Source organism: Corvus kubaryi, unplaced genomic scaffold (assembly GCF_017639235.1).
Source record: "Corvus kubaryi isolate FWS band 111438036 unplaced genomic scaffold, C.kubaryi_AGA036_p1.0 138, whole genome shotgun sequence".
In the NCBI taxonomy this organism is placed as follows: domain Eukaryota; kingdom Metazoa; phylum Chordata; class Aves; order Passeriformes; family Corvidae; genus Corvus; species Corvus kubaryi.
Genome location: NW_024580672.1, coordinates 20911054 through 20930852, shown reverse-complemented (window position 1 = coordinate 20930852; position 19799 = coordinate 20911054). Strand labels below are relative to the sequence as shown.

Here is a 19799-nt window from a genome sequence, read left to right as displayed (position 1 = left end):
TGGAGCAGTTGGAATGTTGGTAGTGACTCGATGGTGCTATTAATTATTTTCATGGAAAGAAAATACAGAGTTGTAAAGAGCCCTAACTAAGGGCCTCTTAATCTTGCAAGAAGCGGCAATTATTGGCTGGAAATGAAAGCCACGCTTCACTGTAGAACAGAGGGATTAAATTCCAATACACAGACCAATGAATCGTTGCAGCAGTCAAACCAGGGAAGCAGATCCTTCACCTCTTCAACATTCCAGGTGAACGGGTGCATCTTCCTCTAGAAGATATTCTATAATTGGTTATAATCTGGGGGGAAATGGGCAGGAGATTGTGTATAAAACATTAGAAGAGATGTTCTAATAGTACCCTTGAACTTCTGAAGTGCAGGGATGAATAATCTGCCTGCACAAGCTTTTCCAGTCTTCCTCCCACCGGGGAAGTCCCTTTGCCGTTAGGATATGTCTCCATCAGAAAAGACCACACTGGATAAGAACCAGATGCTGCCTGTCCTCCCAGATTCCCACTTCCACCACCATGGTCGAAATGCCCCTCCTTTCGTGTCAGTCTTTCTTCTCAGGAGTGCATTTCCTGAGGATTAAGGTGGGATGGGTTCCTTTCCTCTCCCCAGTGCTTCAGCCTGAGTTAACAGCAACACATTTCCCTTTGCCATGTCAGGTCCTCATACCTTTACACCCAGCTTACAACTGGATTTCTTCTGTTTTCTTGTTCTGAATTGCAGTCAAACAGGCCTTTCTTGAAAGAATTTTCTGTCGGGTCTCACTAGAACCACGTGGACTCCTGCAGAAAGAAGGGAGTTAACTTTCCAGCTGGCCTTTGCTTGTCTCCACCAAAAAAGATTTGGCATTTGCTAAAAGTTTTTGTGTCCTGGGAGGATTGGCAAGAGGGGTATCACCTTGAGAAATCCTGGAAGGGATGGAATTCTGCACTGTTTGTTGCTCAGCACTGCCAAGAGAGACAAACAGCACTGGCAATCCCACACATCCAAACTCTTCCATTAGCATGCGGATCCACCGCTGTTTTGTTGGGCTTCATCAACATGCAGCTCACATCCCCCCTTTCCCCTAAAGCACCAGTGGAGCTCAAAGGAAATTATTAAAAACACCTTGTGTGAAATGAAAGTTCTGATTAGGTTTTGTTTCAGGTGCAAAACCCGCTCCTGGGATCTGCTTTGAGAGAGTCAATTCTGCCGGCGATCCTTACGGCAACTGCGGGAAGGACTCCAAGAGCTCCTTTGCCAAATGTGAACCCAGGTAGGGCCTCTCCCTGCAAACACAGCAACAGGTGCTGGGAGAGGGCTTGGAACGTTCCAGATGATTCACCTAATCTTTGGTTGTGTTCATTTCCATCAGGGATGCAAAGTGTGGAAAAATCCAGTGTCAAGGAGGAGCAAACCGACCTGTGATTGGTACCAATGCTGTTTCCATAGAAACCAACATCCCACTCCAGGAGGGTGGCAAGATCCTGTGCCGTGGCACCCACGTGTATTTGGGGGATGATATGCCCGATCCTGGGCTTGTGCTGGCAGGAACCAAGTGTGAAGATGGAAAAGTAAGATTCTGGAATACCCCCAGTCAAGGGGAACATCACTACCCTCATTCTGCCAAGTGTTTTGTACTTCTTTTTTCTTTGGGATTTTTTTGTTCCCCCCACAAAAATAATTGCTTCTCATGCTCAGACTGAGACACATTGTACTCCCTTCTGGCCACTCTTCTGGGTTATAGATTTGCAGATGCAAATGTGAACAACCTGGTTTGGTGGAAGGTGTCCCTGGACACAGCAGAGGGTTGGAAATAACCTAAAGTCCATCTATTTCCAACCCAAACCATCCTGGGATTCTGTGCACTGTAAGTTGCTTAAGTTTATAAGTGATTTTTTGAAGACAGTCCCAAGTTTCTGCCCGTGGAAGCTTGAGGTTTTCTGCAAAATAAGTGCAGCAAAATACATTACAGGCTTATTAGTGAATTTCTGAGTTCGGTGTATTCACTTTCCCAGTGTCTCTGGCATTGCAAAATTGTCATTAACTTCACTTTAGGTTTCAAAATGTATTTTATCTTCTGATTATGGCTCTTCCCTTCTTTTTTTCATGCAGGAAAACTTATCTCTGTATGCACTCTTAGAAAACTCTAAACCCATTGATGCTCAGCCACCAAAACTGATTTTTGCAATTGTGTTTTGTGAACTTTGTGAATTATCCACTGTGAGTGCAGCCCAGATTTCACATGGCTGTCTCATTCTAAGTTTTTCTTTTGTGAGAAAAGGAACTGAGAAAGAAGGGAGGCAGCCATGAGTTTACAGGGGGAGGAGGAATGGAAAGCAGCCCAAGAGCTATTGAAATGAAGGAGGTTTCCACACCCTCAGTGGATTGCTTGCAAAAAGGAGGAAAAACGAGTGCTTTGATAATTTGTGGTAAATTCAAGTAAGCCTCTGAATTTCTGAATGCTTTTGAATTATGTTGGATTATCTCACTGCACTGGGAAGGGGTTTGAAATCCATCCCCAGTGAAACCACAGCTCTGCTACAGGAAAACAACCCTTAGAGCATTTCGAAGTCAATCTGGTATAAAATGTCTTTTCAAAGGCAACTCAGTGCTGAGAAAGCACCCCATTATATTTTACTAATGAGTATTTAATCTTTCTAATCTATCTAATCATACACATCCACACTATAGAATACACAGGCTAATACTTCTGAAATTGTATGTTTTACTTTGAGGACATTAGTGCATTTGTATTACGGATTAAGAATATGAATTTAAATATTCTTGGGTTTTCTCAACTGGAGATGCACAATTTGAAATGCAGCCATTTTAATGTGATCAGAATTCTGGGAGCTGCTGCACTGTGAATATTTGAATTGTGAATACTGCTGTAATCAGACCATATTCTCTCCATGCCTGCATGTTGATGCCAATTCACTCTAATTTCCTTTCCATTTTTCCTTCTCCCCTGGGGATAAGTGCCCTGATTAAGCATCCCTGTTGCCTCCTTCAACACTATTCCCAGCTTAATGCTAATTATTGTGACTGACTTTTACTACTACTGAACTGCACTGCAGTTAAACATGAGCAAAAATGTGCAGTGTGGGGCTTTTTGACCTTTTTTGTTGTCAACATAGCATAGGAACAGTTATTCCAGTCCTAATTTCTTCTTTTTTCAGTTTGGAGTAGGGTAACTTGCCATTACTGACGTCCTCATCAGTTGTGTGGTTGTTTGATGTTATTATTACTCGGCACTAATCTTGCTTAACCTCAATTTTCAGCTCCATTGGCAGAGTAAAGTTTATCTGCAATGACTGGAAAACAAAAACAAAAATTGAATTTTACTCCCGTGCATATGCTATTTGTTTACTTCCATTCCCTATAAATATTAAATGTTAAATAGGCTTGGTTTGTATATGACACCAAAAGGAAAAATTGTTTAACTTGGAAAAACTTACAAAGCTCTTGGTTTTCCTGGAAAACAATGATGAGCCTATAAAAATCAGTGATCTCACTTCAATATTCACCTACTCTGGGTCCAGTTTCTGTACTGGAATGAAAAATATTTCACTATTTATATAAAGAGAACTCTGATAATTTACACCATAAGCATCTAAAGCTTTCCTTGAGGAATCATCTGCTGCTGTGAAGACACAAAGGCAGACAGAGCAGGGACCTGAAGGAATCCTGCTCAGTGCATTCCTAGCCCTGAAAAAAATGCAAATTACTGGTTTTTTAATCGGCTTTAAAACCTCCCAAACCCCAGGGTCTCCCCACTAGTTCCACTTGAGTGGAACTGTGAAGGTTTGCTTGCACAAGCTCAGCATATCAACCACTATGAACTGTGTGTGGAACCAGGGCTGGCCAGGAGAGAAGAATTCAACTTGTTCAGATTTGGGGTTAAAAGACTTTAAAAGGGCTGAGGAAAAGAAGAACAAGACACCCAATCCTGGTGTCCTTTGTGTCCATGTAATTATGTATATTTGTGTGTTGGGAAATCTTTAACTGCTGCAAGAAGGGATATGATGCCCTGGGAGCCCCAGCAGTTCTGTCCCTATTAAAACTCCTTTTCCCTGATTTTGTAGATCTGCCTGAACCGCCGGTGCCAGAACACCAGTGTTTTTGGGGTCCATAAATGTGCCACCAAGTGCCATGGACGTGGGGTAAGCATCCTAGGAAACCATTCTTTTACAATCACTCCATAACCACTGGACAAGAAATCACTTTATGGAATGGCTTTGGGATCTATACTTGCCTGCAATAGATCAGTCAGAGTCACTGCAATACATTTTTATGATGTATTTCCATTTTCGCTGTCCCTTATAGGAAATGATTTTTATTTGACAAAGAAGTGTTTATCAGGCAGCAATTATCTCGTTCCTAATTGACAGCCTGTGATACAAAGGAATCTTGTAATCCTCAAAGCAATTTGAAGTCTAACCCTCCATCATGAAGAATTCCTATTAAAAATCAAAACTACAGTTTCTCCGTAGATACAAAGAAGTTGAAATTTTTGAATTGAGCGTATGAAGCATTTGGATCGAGAGGGAAATGAGACAGCATTTCCAAAACTATTAAAATAAAGTCAAACCATATTGACGAGTTTTGTGCATGAAAGTGGTGCAGAATGGAAAATGTGATGATATCATTTAATAATATCAGTGTTTTGAAACCCAGTTTATATTATGACAATGTTAATTATGTCAAGCTATGCCTTATTAACCTTGATTTGCTGATGAGCTGTTTGTTTCTGCGAAAAGCTGTGGCAGCCACATTGGAAGAGCCATAGAAATTCACTCTCCTCTCCTGAGGAAGGATTTTAATTTGCTTTAACTTATTTTATCACCCTGAATTTGCAAAACTGAGCAGTGTTGATGGTGCTGCCTCTTATCATTGAGCTGGAATGAGCAGAGCCTTGGACTGGCATTTTTTATGTCTGTACAAACAAGAACCTCCTTGGTGGCAAAATTGACCTCGTGGAATTGTAAATGGGAATTCCTGCAGTGCTTTAATTTAAAAAATAATGCTTAAGAAAGTACATTTTTAATTATCTTGCTGTCTTTGAAAAGTAATTTTTTTTTTTTTTTTAATTTTACATGACCACAGCCAGTCTGAGCTCTGTGAATATTTTAGTACTCTGCAGACACAGGCAGCACAGTGTTTCTGAAATCCTGCCAAGCTGACCTGGCCAGAATATTGCATGTTCAGAATAACCCAGACTCCTGTGAACTGATTTGTGTCTTACTGAAAACTCAGTTATTGATCTGTGCTGTGGGTTCTCCATGGTGGTGGCAGATCAGTGATGGTTGGGGCTGGCACAGAATTTAGGAGCTTATTGACAACGAAGCCTAAGCCCAAAAACTTCATTTACAAAGTGATTTGAGCACCTAAATGTGACTGTGCCATCTCTGTGTTCAGTTTGGGGCCCCCCAGGACAAGACATGGAGGGGCTGGAGCGTGTCCAGGGCAGGGAACGGAGCTGGGAAGGAGCTGGAGCCCCAGGAGCGGCTGAGGGAGCTGGGAAAGGGGCTCAGGCTGGAGCAAAGGAGGCTCAGGGGGGACCTTGTGGCTCTGCACAAGTCCCTGACAGGAGGGGGCAGCCGGGGGGGTCGGGCTCTGCTCGCAGGGAACAGGGACAGGAGAGAGGGAACGGCCTCAGGCTGGGCCAGGGCAGGCTCAGGGTGGATATCGGGAAAATTCCTGCATGGAAAGGCTTGTCCAGCCCTGGCACAGCTGCCCAGGGCAGGACTGGAGTCCCCATCCCTGGAGGGATTTAAAATCCATGTGGATGTGACAGCTGGGGACATGGATGGCCTTGTCAGTGCTGGGGAATGGTTGAAGATCTTAGAGAGCTTTTCCAACACGAGCAGTTCTATGATTCCGTGTATTCTGTCGATCCAGCACAAAACTTTAAGCTCTGTATTCACCACACACCAACTACTTGAGGAGTAGCAAAAGGAAATAATGAGCGTTTGGACTGTGAGACCTCCTGAGGGAAAAGCCCTGGATCTCCTGGCTCCTTCCCCTCTGTGCAGCAGGAACAGGCTGTTTGGGATGGGCTCCAGTCGTTCAGAGCTCTCTGATCCCTCAGGGGGCACTGGATAGATCAGGCCTTGCAAGCTGTTCTCTAACTCAGATTAAAACCACTACAACACGGAGGACTGTATCTTTACAGACAGTGCAAGTGTGATATCAAAGTTCCCTGAGGGTTTCCTCAGCCCTGATCCCAGTTTCACAGGCTTCTCCAGCAACTGGTTCGTCTTAGAGCCATGGAGAAATCCGTACTGGGCCCAGTGCAAGCCCTTGATGGAGAGGAGTGCTCGGGCAGCTGACAAAGCTCTACAGCCTCCACAGCACAGAGAGACTCCTGCTGCTGTGAAGGCAGGAGGAACAGGAGTTAACAGGCAGATAGTGCTGCTGCTGCTGGAAGCAAAGGGAGAAAGACTTAAGAGGTGTCTGATTATCCTCATATTACTGACGTTGCCAGCTGGGGCAACTCCAACGATTACCTGCCAAAGAAATAATGGTTTTTAGGATCCCTCTTACTCCGTGGCGAGTGGCTCTTTGCCACCTTAGTGTGCAAGAGGCAGCTATCAGCACATCTCCTTTCTTCCCTAAGTTTTATTCCTCTCTGATGTGTCACTGTCTGATTAGAAGCCCTTATCAGCCAGGGCTGCTCTCGGATGTTCTTTGTGTTAAGCCATTTGTCTCTTTTTGCAGGTCTGCAACAACAAAAAGAACTGTCACTGCGAGGCTGACTGGGCCCCCCCGTTCTGTGACAAGCCAGGCTTTGGTGGCAGCGTGGACAGTGGGCCCATCAGACAGGCAGGTCCGTGGGAATTCAGGCTCCACCTGTTGTTTCCATGATAAAAAGTGGAAAAACAAAGTGGTGTCTTGTAAGCAATGAGCTTTGGCCAACCTCAGAAAGAATTATTTCCACACATTGTTAATTTTACAGGATTTGATTATTCCATGCTGATTTTTCCCCAGAGTGTTGGAGCTTTAGTGACCTCAAAGAGATGTTTCTGATTCATGTTTGAGCCCATGACAGCACAAGCAGTCTCCTCACAAGTACATTTATAAATTAAACCTTGATGGGAAGCAATGTCTGTTTTCATAAGAACAATGCTATTCTAAACCAAAATGGATTCTCTTCTCTGCGTGCCAGATGCTGCAGTGAGTGGCAGTGCTGAATTTATGACATCATGGTTATTTCCATGACAAAGCTTCCCATCATGATTTCACTACTGACAGATCAGTTTTTTTAAAAGATAGCAAAGAAACCCTGGTCAGGCACTAGCAAGCTCTTGGAAGGAGTTAACTCCACGTGTTTTGTTGCAGACAATAAGAGTTTGACCATAGGAGTGTTGATAACCATCCTGTGCCTTATTTTTGCTGGATCAATCATGTACCTCAAAAGGAAGACTTTCATGAGGTGGTTGTTTACAAGCAAGAAGACAACAATAGAGAAATTAAGGTATGATCATTTCCCTAATTAAATTCCAATAGATATTATGGAAAGGAAGCAGTAAACACAGCAATTCCTATCACCGTGAACGTGTTAGAAAGAGCCAGACTTGACAAAAATATTAACCAGATATTAACAAAGTGTTTTCCCTGGGTTAGTTTAATTTCATTGATAGGCAGTAAATAATGCAGGTATTGGTTTCAATATATCCCTCTTTCCTTTTGGGATGAAAAATTAAGCAGCAATGGAAGTATTGCTTTTATTTTCATTTGCCTGAAATAGTTTCATTACATTGCGTAGCCTTTTATCTAAACTCAGTTGAGTGAGCTGAAACTTTCCTATTTGAGGTCATTACTGTTTAATGTTAGATTCATTAGAATACTCTCCTGGGTGTTACAAAGCTGCATTTCCACAGATTGCAGAAGCTAATTTAACAGACTACTGGTTTCTAAAAAATCAATATTTATTTGTATTCTTGCAGGAGTGCTAGACAATTTTTACTTTCCTTGTTTAGTATAACCAGGCAGAAAGTCCTTGCAAAATCCCATTCTGAAAAGAGGCTCCTGTTGAAGAAAATGTTATAAAGCAGAAAGTTGTGTTCAACAATTAAACCTTTGTATTGCAGGTCTGTGAGTCCAGCAAGACCTTCCAGTTCATCTGAGCCAAATCATGTTCGTACCACGTCTATTAGTAAAAACCTCATCACAAAGCCACAAAATACAACTGTACAAAAAGTGAGTCCCTAAATAGTTTTTGTAAAAAAACCAGAAAACTACATCATGTATTTTGGATCTCAATTAAGTGATTTATTATAATACAATAATTACATGAACTTAATATCATGTAGAACTAACAGTAAGTAAAATAGGAGAGGATGTAGGCTTCAAAATACATTTCTGGCTTCCCAGTTTAAGACAGGTGGAGATGTCCAGTGCAGAAAATAAATAGTTTTGTCTCTAAGAGAGAAAAGCAAGGGACTAACATGGATTTTAAAGTAGCAGTAGGCCAGGTTTGATGGGGCTTGGAGCAACCTGGTCTAGTGGGAAGTGTCCCTACCCATGGCAGAGGGTTAGAGCAAAGTGCTCTTTAAGGTCCCTTCCAACTGTGATTCTGTGCCAGCTCTTGAAATTTATGACTTTGGTTGGATGGTTTTCCCCAGAGAGATGGCCCGAGGCGGCCGCTGCCCTATCAGATCATCGACATCAGCGACCCTGTGAAGACACACGAGGTGCCACCACTAAAAACACCCCAGCGAGTGCTGCCACCCCTTCCCCAGCTGCCAGGCCACCAAGCTGGGCCTGAGAGACCCCTGCCAGCTAATCCTTCACTGAGGTTCTCCCAGGTAACCACTGATTTACTTCTATTTAATATTTACTCTGTGAGTGTCTGGAGAAATGAAGTATTTTGTCATCTTTCATGCTGCCCTTTTCCCACAGTTTCTCCTTTTTACTTTGTGTGAGTTTAGAACTGCGCTGTAGAAAAATTGCTTTGTGGTAAGTGGGGCTGTGACCCTAAAATTTTAGGATCCTGAACTCTATCTTCACCGCTCAAAAGACAACAGAACAACCAACTTAGAGGCAAACACAGGCTCCTCTCTGCAGCTGCCCAACCAGAGGGGAAACTGCATGGTTAGTGGGGTACCAAACACAGAGGGAGAGTTTAGGGAGTCACATTGCAGATGTCATGTGCAAGAGCAAAAGATTTCTTAGCTTGATGTGCTCGTGCCCTGCCAAGGGCTGCACTGTTTTCCCAGGACGCAGACCTAAAAAACACTATTTCATGTAGACACAGCTTTCATTGTAATGTTTAAATAGAAATGGTAAATATTTTTTATTTCTTATTTTTGAAAAGATGCATCTCAGGGTGATAGGGTAGATGAAGCTGCCTGTGCAGTTGTCTGTATTAAATAGTGTCTTTTCTTGTCACTGGCTGCTCTCTTTTGGTGGCATTTGTGGAGTGACTGTTTCTAAGCAAAGCACCCAGGCAGGCAGCGATTCCTGCTCTGCAGTTGTGGAGCTGCTCTGGAAATGCTGCAAGGTTAAAATGAAGTGGATGTTGTCACCACCCGGCTCTCAGCTGCAGGAGCCCTGAGAGCTGCTCTGAGACCCTTTCCTGGTGATGGATGGGAGGATATGGCTCTGAGACAGTGCTGGAGTGCAGGGCTTTGAAAGGGAATTGGAAAAATAGCAGAAACAAACAGGGATGAGAGAGGCTGCCCAGAGAGGTTGCCAGGGTGCCCAGAGAAGCTGTGGCTGCCCCATCCCTCAAGTGTCCAAGGCCAGGCTGGATGCTTAGAGCAACCTGGGATAGTGGAAGGTGTCCCTGCCAGTTGTGGCGGCAAATGAAGTGTACCTAGATTTAATTTTTTCTAAGTCTGAACATTGTATCACTCAGGTTAGACCAAATCTACCAAGTGCAGCCAGTTTATTATTTGATTTTTCATCTTCCCCTTTTCCATCTTGCCAGTTGTTTTCCTTTCTGGGGAGTAAGAAACGCTGATTCTTTCTAAAATTAGTTTTGTAGGGAATCTGAAGCAGTACTGATTCCTGCTGCTTGTCTTTAGCTCCCATAGTTTCATTGTCCATTTTCTTGCATTCTCTAACGTTCTGCACAATTCACAGTGGTCAAAGGGAAGGCTTTAAGTGCAAGTGCTTTTCTGTTTCTTAAGCAGAATACAGATGGAGAAAAGGCTTTCCAAGGAAAAGTAACCATTTCTCATTCTGAGGCTGCATCTGCACCTGCCCCAGCCTCACTGCATGTCCCAGCAGCCCAGTGCTCCCCTACAGCTCACGTTCCTAAATCCTTGTGCTTCAAATCCCACCCAAAGTGCCAGGTGGAATACCAGATCTGCAGTACTAATATTAGCAAAGACTGACAGATCTGAAACTGCCAGAAAGCTTTTCAGCTTGGCAGCTCGAATTAATTGTGACCGTTCCTTCATCAAGCGAAATACCACCATTTTCAGTCTCTGCATGGAACACAAGTAGGACAAACAGGGCATCAGCTCCAGGAAGCCTAGAGGATGATAGAAGCAAGAATGGATTCTTTCAAAATAATATCATAACCTCAATATTGTCAGAAAGAGCTACTTTTTATATCAGAGGGACACAAAAAGCACTGTATGGGAGAAAATCATTCATTCTTAAGTTAAACTTTTTTCCCTCAAAGCTTGGAAGTAATAAATTAGCTGAAGAATAGTTCTGGATAATAAATATAGATACTACTTCATGTATTGCTTCAGCTCTGTTCCAGTTTGGGCAAATTTAGAAATATATCCTCTGAGAGAAGGCACAACCACCCCTCCCCCACCAGGTTCGGGAAAAAATAAATTTTCCTCGAAGGAAAGTGAAGAAGATAAAACTATTTATTTAACAAACACATGGGAAGGAAAATAATGTTAGGTGGTAAAATCTTTCGCGGTAGAGGAAAAAACCTGGGAAAGTGTTCGAGTCCTCCCTTTGGTCTCCTCGGAGCTGGGGCTTGGGCCGGGGCCAGGCCCTCTGTGCCCGGTGGAAAGTCCTCCCGATGTGCTCTGATGTTACAGCAATCAAGCAGTCCAGTAGAAAAGGGGAAAAATCCGGAATTCCAGAGAAGGAAATCCAAAGTCCAACTCTCAGTCTCTCTCCAGAGAACAAGAAGAAGAAAAAACTGGCCAAAAACTGACTGGAAAAAAAACAAGCCGGGTGCTTCCTCCCTCCCCTGCCCCAGCTAGGGAAAAAAAAAAAACCTGCTATCTTTTTGTAACCTTGAACGAGCTGCAAACTGCTTTGAGAAAGTTTTGCTCAGTTTTTTCCTTCCCCCTTTCAGGCTCAGTTTAGAGGCATAGAAAGGCACAAAAATTAATTTCTGGGCATAGGCAGCGATATGGGATACACATCATAAGGTCACCCCAAGACAAGCTCTTTCTTGGAAGCACATCCAGCAGCTCAGCAAGAGGAAGGACTTTAAAAATCATTGCCACATTCAGGATGTCACCCACATGCTCAGTGCTGCAGGATGGTGCTGAGGAGGAGTGTTCACCATAAAACTTCCTTTCTGTTGTGAATAAAATAGTTAAAAAACAAAGACAACATGGAAAACCCCAACCAATCAACCAAACAGAAAATCCTCAGCGAATTAACTGTTGCCAAGTTTAATATTTCATTATCTTTTGAGTGAAAAATAGCTTTTCCTTCGTTCAGATGCCCTTGCAAGGCAAACAGACTTTATTTATGGGCCAGACTCATAGTCAATATAAATCAGCAGAGCCCCATGTGATTCAAGGAAACAGGGCAGGTTTATCCTAACCATGGGTTCAGTCCAGGCATTTGGATTTGATCTCTTCCCCTTGGTTTTGTTACCTTTAACATTCAATTGCTGCCTTTGACACTCTCATCCTCTTATTACCAAGATATATCTAATATTTTACAGCTGATCCTAATTGCAGGAAATAGAACTTTGTGGTTTCACTTTTTCCTCAGTAAAACAGAGCTCAGCTCAGCTCCTGCTCCTTCTGCCACAGTTGTCCTGGGAATACCTCTCCTGTGGCACCTCAGCCTGGCTGTAGACACAGAGGGTTTTCAGTTGCTTCTTTAAAAATCAGTGGAAAAAACCTGGAATTTCATGCACCTGATGTCTTTGGAGCTGCTCAGTATGAGAATTACGCTTTTCATTCCACCATTTAAAACAACACTTCTGCAAGCAGAGCCTGAATGCATTAAATGCCAGGTTGTGGATATAAAACTGGACAAAGAAATCCATCCATAAACCCTTTGTGTTGAAGGGCTGAAGCTTTGTAGGGGAAGAATTGGAGAAGGGAGGGAGAGGAGGCAGAGCTCTGGTGGTACCGTGAGCTGTGCCGCAGATTCCCAACACATCAAAGGCCCTGCAAGGCCCCACACGTGTTAGCACACGGAGTTTGGATTCTCCTGTGGCACAGAAAGAATAGAGAAGGCCCTCCTGTAATCAGTCTGGGGGATGGGATTTATTTCTTCAAAGAGCTTTTCCTCTGCTCCTCAGAATGTGTGTGTTCCTGGTGGCATCTCCTTTCTATCAAGTGCTGCTCTGTTTTGCTTCATCTCAGCCACCATTTAGTCTCCATTTCCATTTTGATCAGAATTCCTTCCCTTTTTAATTTTTCTCTTTCATTTACCCTTGCCACATTACACTTTCTGTCAAGACTCTTGGCTGCTTCCTCCTTAAGGATACTTTAACTCAAGGACGACATTTTGACTGGGAAATGAATGAATAAATAATCAGGTGTTGGGGCTGTGTACCCATCAATACCAGTACTTGTTATGAAGAGAGTTAAAGAGAGGGTGGACATTATATGCAACTTTAAAATGTAGTTTGTGGCAAATTTGAGCTTATTATACATGAGATTTACTTAAGCTCCCTTACTTTCTTCCTGATCAAAATGCCTGTGGATAATCAATCTGCATTTCCTTCTTGAAAGAGCAAATATTTACCACAAAAAGTGAAAAAACAAAGCGATGCTCAAAACAAATAATGAAAAGTTGGACTTTATTCAGGAGTAATTCGTGCTCTGATTGCTTGTTTGGATCACATCTTTCAAGGGATCTTTAATCAGATTATGCTTGTAAGGTCTTGTTTCCTTTAACTTTACGAATGATACTTAGGGCAAACGAAAAGTAAGGAATAAAATGCCTTGGGAAAAGCGTGGCTATGCAGCTCCAATAGGAGAAAGATCTGAAGTGAGTTTGGGGATGAATTGGAGAGTTTTTGTGTGCCCTGAGCAAGCCACTTAATGTGTCCCAGCTCTCCATAATGAGGACCACAAACAGCCACATTCCCCTGTCTGTGGGGCTGCAGGGACCACACAGAGGAGCCATGGGCCAGCCTGACAGCAGATGACTTCTGTTCTTTATTAATGAAGCCTTTAATTCCCCAGAATGAAAGCACAGCAGCGTCTCTGAAAAAGATCCCACAGATGCTCCCAATCCAAACCAGACTGGGGCACTTCGGTTTTGTGGTCAACTGAATTTCCATTTTAAAGTAGTGCTGAGCATCCCCACCTTTCTCTAGAACTACTTCTACAAAGTTATGTATTCAGTCTTTGCTGTTTTCATTTACCACCAATTAAGCATTGAGTCCAGTAGAGATGCACTCTGTACTTACGGAGTAAAGAATCAAAAGACATAAAATCATGAGAATATAGTATTAAATCTTTCTTTTAAAATATAAGTACCCACTTATTAAAAATAAGTTATTTTTTACTCATTTAAACTTATCTGGACATAACTGATTTTAAAATATCTTCAGTTTAGGTTTAGATTAGGTATTGGGAAGAAATTGGGGGGGGGGGGGGTGAGACCCTGGCACAGTGGAAGGTGTCCCTGCCCATGGCAGGGGTGGCACTGGATGGGCTTTGAGCTCCCTGCCAACCCAACCCAGTCTGTAATTCCATGATTCTGTGAATTTATGTCAGCTGTGGCTGTGTGAATGGCTCGATGTCCATTCTGGACACTAACAGGAGCCTGTGTTTCCAGCAGGAGCCCCCCAAGCCCAGCCCCCCTCGGAAGCCTCTCCCCGCAGACCCCCTGGGCCGAGCGCGCCAGGGCCCCGCCGTGCCCGGACACCCCAAGGCTCTGCCCCACGTCACCCCTGCCAGGTCAGTGCTCATCCCAACACCTGCATTTACAGCACCTCATCAGCCACGTGGCTGAAATGGCTCAAGGAGCTGCTGCAGCAACCACTTCCAGTATAATTTCCATCTCTAATTTCGCTTGTCGCGCCGCTTCTCACTGGGAGTGCACCAGCACAGTTGCTCTGACTTCCACAGGATATGAGAATTTATGGTACCTGTGAAGGTTTGACTGTAAGCACCTGGCTGCATATTTACAAAAATTAACCAATAGATAATAAATTTTCTCCTCAGAGCCCTCCCAGAATTAGGCTGAGAACAGAGTGCTGTTAAAATCAGCCACCAATAAAAGCAATTTCCTGATGACACATTTCCCAAGGGAACATCAATTTATATCGTCTGAAAATGATATCCAGAAGATTCAAAAAACATAGAAATTGTACACTTAAAAAATATAACGTGTTTTTGGAAAAAAATAATCAGAAAGTGGAGTAACCACACCCAGTGTTAATGGGTTAAGTCAATAATGTTTTCTTACCCACTATTCCTCAGTTTCCTGTGCATAAAGTGAGCTCCAAGGAAGATAAAAGTGGTGTTTTAAACTACAATAATTCTACCAGTAAAGCACTTTAATGCTCAGAAACATTAAAAATAGAATCAATACATTCTCCTAATATTCCTAGCAAAAAGACTGCCAGAAGAAACTTTGATTAAACTCCTGGCTGTCCATTCTAGTCAGCTATTCTGAAAGCAACAACATTTCAAGCTGACTCCTTCCTACAACTTTTGGAAACCACCTGGAATTCTGCAACATTATTAACATTTTTGATCAGGTTCAAAAGTGATGAGCACCAAAAGAAATGGGGAGATCAAATAACAATTTGCTGTTTTCTTTCTTTCCAACAGACCTGCTCCCAAGCATCCACCACAGGTATCCAGGGCCAGCAACACTATGGATGTGAAATGAGTAGAAAAACCCGACACCTTTATTTTAAAAAGTGAAGACAGAAGTTTGCACTATCTTTCAGCTCCAGCTGGAGTTCATTTCTATGACAATACTTAGAATTTTAATGTTTAAAACAGCATTATTTTTAAGAATTCTGAGCTACTGCCTTTGGTGCTGTGCTGTGCTATGGTGCTCTGTATACTTGCTCAGGTACTTGTAAATTATTAATTTATGTTGAATATTTATTACAGTGCAGTGCACTGTAGTAGATATTTTTACCACAGCTGAGTTTTCCTAAAAAGGAAGCCTTTTTTTTGTAATATTTCATTGAACTTGAATAATTCTGCTCTATTGGTCCTATGTAGATGTTTTAGTTTTGATCTATTCTTTAAGGAGTGCTGATACAGATCAATCAAATGTGTAAACAGCTCAATCTCAATGGTTCATAACCAACTTTTGAATAAATATGGCAGGGTAAAAAGCCAAAATCTCTCCTGGAACTCAGTGAAATGCCCGATATCTGCACACAAATGTATTTAACCAAAGGATCACTCTGTGTTTGCAGCTGTACTGTAATCTCAGTTTTCATGTTACTGTTCAAAACCTTCCAGAAATCTCTGTGCTGAAAGAGGATGTACCCACCTGGGAGAAGTCCTCTCACTGAAGAAGTACTGTATATCACAGAACTGTATTGTTTTGAACCTCCTTTTCCTCAAGCACAGCCTGGTTAGTACATATTGATGCAGGTATCAGGCCTCCCTGTGCCATCTCCCTTTTGATGCTTTGGTAATTAAATTCAACCATCTCATTGTTGTCCTGATTAGACTGGCAGTACATTACACCCAGGGCTGGGGGGAAGCCAAGAATGACAAAGAATTACATTTTAAGAATCAACTTTTATATTTTATATTTCCTTTTGCCTCACCGCTCTGCTTATCACCTGTATTTTGCATATTTACTACTGTTTTGTATTTAACTTCTCCAGCGTTGCTCTGGGTTTCTTAAATCCCAAATCAAAGTGTGTATTTTAATACATAGACTTGGATTATCCAAAAAAAAAAAAAAAAAAAGGTTCATCTCTGCTATGTGATTACACCTGATCTCTTCTGTGCCTTCTCAGTAGCACTGCTGAACACAGTTGTTTCACCTGTAAAAACAACAGTTGGGTTGAAACAGAGAAGGGACTATCACCTTTAATAAGATGGTTTCCTCATTGCTTGTGGTTTTTGTTTCCTTAAGCAAAAATAAAAGCATTGGTAGAAACTTGCATCTCGCTTCAGGAAGTGTAACTGTATTTCATTTCCCCAGTTATTCCCCCTCGTAGCAGCACAGCCCTCATGTTTATTGATGAACTGAACAAACCAAAATCAACCCCGGCTTAGCTTGGTGCTGAATAGCAAAGGAAAAGCTTCACAAATGTATTTCAATTCTTAAAGCACCTCCAACAGCAACAGCAGGGCTTTATGTGTGGAGAATCACAACAGAAGGATGCAAACATCCCAGGCTCAGCAATGCTTTTTCTGTACTTTGTGTATTTCTGTATTTAAAACACCATTTTTTTTGTATCTAAAGTAGGGGGGTACCTCCATTTGGAGCAGCCACGTGATCTCAGTTTGCTTGTTTAAATGCTCCCGTTTCATCAGAATTCTTCTGCAAACTGCTGAAAACTAGAAGAGGGAACTGTAAGTAGAGAAAGCAGATTACATTAAATGACTAATAAGTTTCTGTTATCAGCATCAGAGTTCTGAATTAAACAGGAGCAGCTTAGGTAAGACTTTGCACGTGTATAAACTTAAACATGACCAACCTAGGCAGGCTTAAAAGTACAGAAAATAGAAATATCCTTACAGGGCACCCAGTTGTGTCCCTGTCGCTTCAAGCAGCTACCTCACCAACACCATGTGTCAAATTTCTTAACTATTCCCACTAAAACTTGGAGATTTCTAAATGTTTGGGGGAAAAAATCATAATTCTCTCTCTGAAACTAAGGTAACAACACTCAGCAGTCCTGTAAAAATGAGTACAATTACTTGACACCAAAAAAAAGTTCTTGCTGAAGAGTAAAGGCTGATTTTTTTCATAGCAAAATGTGGGTGCAATGTATGTAACAGCCATAAAATGTGGAATCCTTCCAGTCAGCAATTGGCAAATTTTATATACTTTTTATACATATATATAAAAAATCAGATGCAAAATTTTACAGGCAGAAAAGCACCTTGGGGGGTGGGATGGGACAACAGATATCACAGGGCAGCAAGGGATGACTCCAAATGATCCATCAAATCCTTCTTTTGTTTTGGGGAATTGTAGCAGTAGTAGCTGGCTGTGAGGTGTTTTCACACCTAATTAGTGCCTTCATGATTAGAGATGCAGATGGCATGGAAAATTCCATGGTGGAAAGCAGGTGAATGGTTTTACATCTGTAAGGGCAGTGTAAGCAAATAAATTACTGGGGGATACACCAGGGTGTGAAATCCAAGGTGTGCTCCTTGCACAAGCACAAGTCCTGTCATAGTAAATTCAGTCCTGTCATAATAAATCCCTCCACTTCCCTGCTCAGCAATCTTTGACTTCTAAATCATCTTTAATAATTAAGGTTACACCAACCTTTAAATCCTCAGTATTTTATGGTTCTCAATTTACTTGGGTGGGAAAGATTTTTTAATGCTGAATCTTCCTTTCTGTCTTCTCCCACACCCATAGTTCCAACCTCCCACCTCTGGAATGTTGGTACAGCCAGGCTCCCTTTCCAGAAGGAAGGCAGGAACAGAGTGTGCTCTCCCTAAAGCAACGCTGCCTTTATGCTAATCAATAGAACAGTAAGTACAAAACACCAAAGAAAATTAATAAATAGGCAGTAAACAAAAAGAAAATTGCATATTTACCATCTTTCTGCCCATCAAGTCCCTTGGGTTTAGTATTCCTAGATTGTTTGTAAAAGCTAGCAATTATCAGGGTAGCAAGATTTATCTTCTTTTAATTTCATGGAATATTTTAAAAGCCTTTTCAAAAGCTCGGAGACGAAAGACATACAGAGATTTTTCCTTTGTTTCAGTTCTGGTTCCTTCTGATCATTTGAGTATGCAATATTCTCTTTTATTAACTTCCAATCAAATAACAGCAGTTTCCAATTTAACTGTAAATTACCATGTAACAGTAAACAAATTCATTCTTTATCTTACAAGCACTCTGCAAAACATAATTTTCTAAACTCGGTAATGCTGAAACTGATTCTGCAGAGAGACCATCCCTCCACATAACGAGACCACACATAAACATGCCCCATAAATTACAGGCAGCTGCCCTTTTCACACAACACTTACAAGAGAAATTAAAAACCTGGAGCATATTGAACATTTAGAACTCTTGGAATTCATTCAGGAATTTAATATCCAACATCATCATCATGACAAAAGATTTTTTTGTTTTCCATGACCCTCTTTTATTTTTTTAGCAATGTGCAAGACCACATGTATCTGTAGAGGTAAGCAATACATTTTTATGCTTCACTACATGCCTTCATTCTTACATATTTAAATGTTTAGCTTTTAATGTACTTATGAACAATTGGGGAAGGGGCTGGAGCACCAGGGGCGGCTGAGGGAGCTGGGAAAGGGGCTCAGGCTGGAGCAAAGGAGGCTCAGGGGGGACCTTGTGGCTCTGCCCAAGTCCCTGACAGGAGCTAGCAAGGAACAAGGCACAGGAGGAGAGGAAATGACCTCAGGTTGCACCAGAGGATGTTTAGAGTGGATATTGGGAAAAAGTCTTCCCTTAAAGAAGGAATGGAAGAGATAAGGACATCTCTCTGCCTGTGTGTTCTCACTGCTCCAAGAACCCGTAGCAAAAACTAGAAGTTCTGTCCAACATGCTGCCTTTTGTATGTGCCTTTCCTTGGCACGGCACTGCTGGGAGCAGCTGGAGGTACTTCCAGGAGATTTTCCTTCTCTCGCCCAGAATTGCAAAAGGAGACACGTGCTGTATAAAAGCAGCCTCGTTAAAGCAGGAAAAGCCACGAGCTGTGCTGGAAGCTGAGCTGGCTGAGCACAGAAAGAGGACGGAGCAGCCGCACAGTACCCAGGCAATGCCATCAGGCAGAGATCCTCCCACAGCAGCTGCACTCCAGGGAATTCCGGGGGTTGCAGAGCAGGAATTCAGCACAGCACAAGAGCTTTACCTGCCCTGCAAGGACCACGGTTGGCTTTGGGCACCAACAGGGCGCTGGGTGGGTTGAAGTGGCTGCCCTGAAAGGTCCGGCTTTAGCTACGGTGCCAAGGGCAGCACATTTAAAAAGCTCTGCCCTCCTTCTCTGCCCGGCAGAGCTGCGAGAGCAGGGCAATGCTCACCTGCAGAGCTGCAGTGAGGAGAGCAGTGGGTGCTGCTGCTTTTTCACACGAGGGATGTGCGAATGGCCCTGGGGGGAGGCACTGAGTGCCTGGTTATGCCGTCTATTGGATTATGCTGGATTTGGAGGAAAGGACTGCGTTTTTTCTGATTTTTTTTTTTTTTTTAAGCAACTTGAATTTTGTATTTCTCAGTGCTTGACTGGGCAATCTTGATGTTACTTGATATAAAGACACCTAAAACTACTTTTTAAACCCCCAAACTGTCACTTTCAGGAACAGATCTGAAAATACCTCAGATCGTTTACATATTTATCATATATCGTTTGCTTTCATTTAGCTAATATACCAGATTATTTTACTGTTAAAACTGTAAATTACTACTTAATCCCAAAAACTAAAAGCTAAAATATATCAATATGTATTTTTACAAAGATTCATTAATTTAGCCTAATTTTCTGCAAGAATTTTAGAT

At 42.3% G+C, this 19799-nt stretch overlaps 1 protein-coding gene across 2 annotated transcripts in view; it reads left to right on the top strand.

The window, feature by feature from the left end:
* Positions 1–16257, top strand: part of ADAM12 (ADAM metallopeptidase domain 12) — a 171659-nt gene extending 155402 nt beyond the window's left edge. Inside the window, exons 15-23 of one of the 2 annotated variants that reach the window (XM_042019566.1) lie at positions 1152–1260; positions 1360–1558; positions 4073–4150; positions 6708–6816; positions 7329–7464; positions 8081–8189; positions 8615–8797; positions 13947–14065; positions 14945–16257. In XM_042019566.1, the coding sequence (XP_041875500.1) occupies positions 1152–1260; positions 1360–1558; positions 4073–4150; positions 6708–6816; positions 7329–7464; positions 8081–8189; positions 8615–8797; positions 13947–14065; positions 14945–15005 (1103 nt within the window). In that variant the 3' untranslated portion in view covers positions 15006–16257. Of the gene's footprint in view, positions 1–1151; positions 1261–1359; positions 1559–4072; positions 4151–6707; positions 6817–7328; positions 7465–8080; positions 8190–8614; positions 8798–13943; positions 14066–14944 lie in introns of both variants that reach the window. The other variant, XM_042019565.1, reaches the window with a different exon arrangement.
* Positions 16258–19799: the final 3542 nt, after the last annotated feature.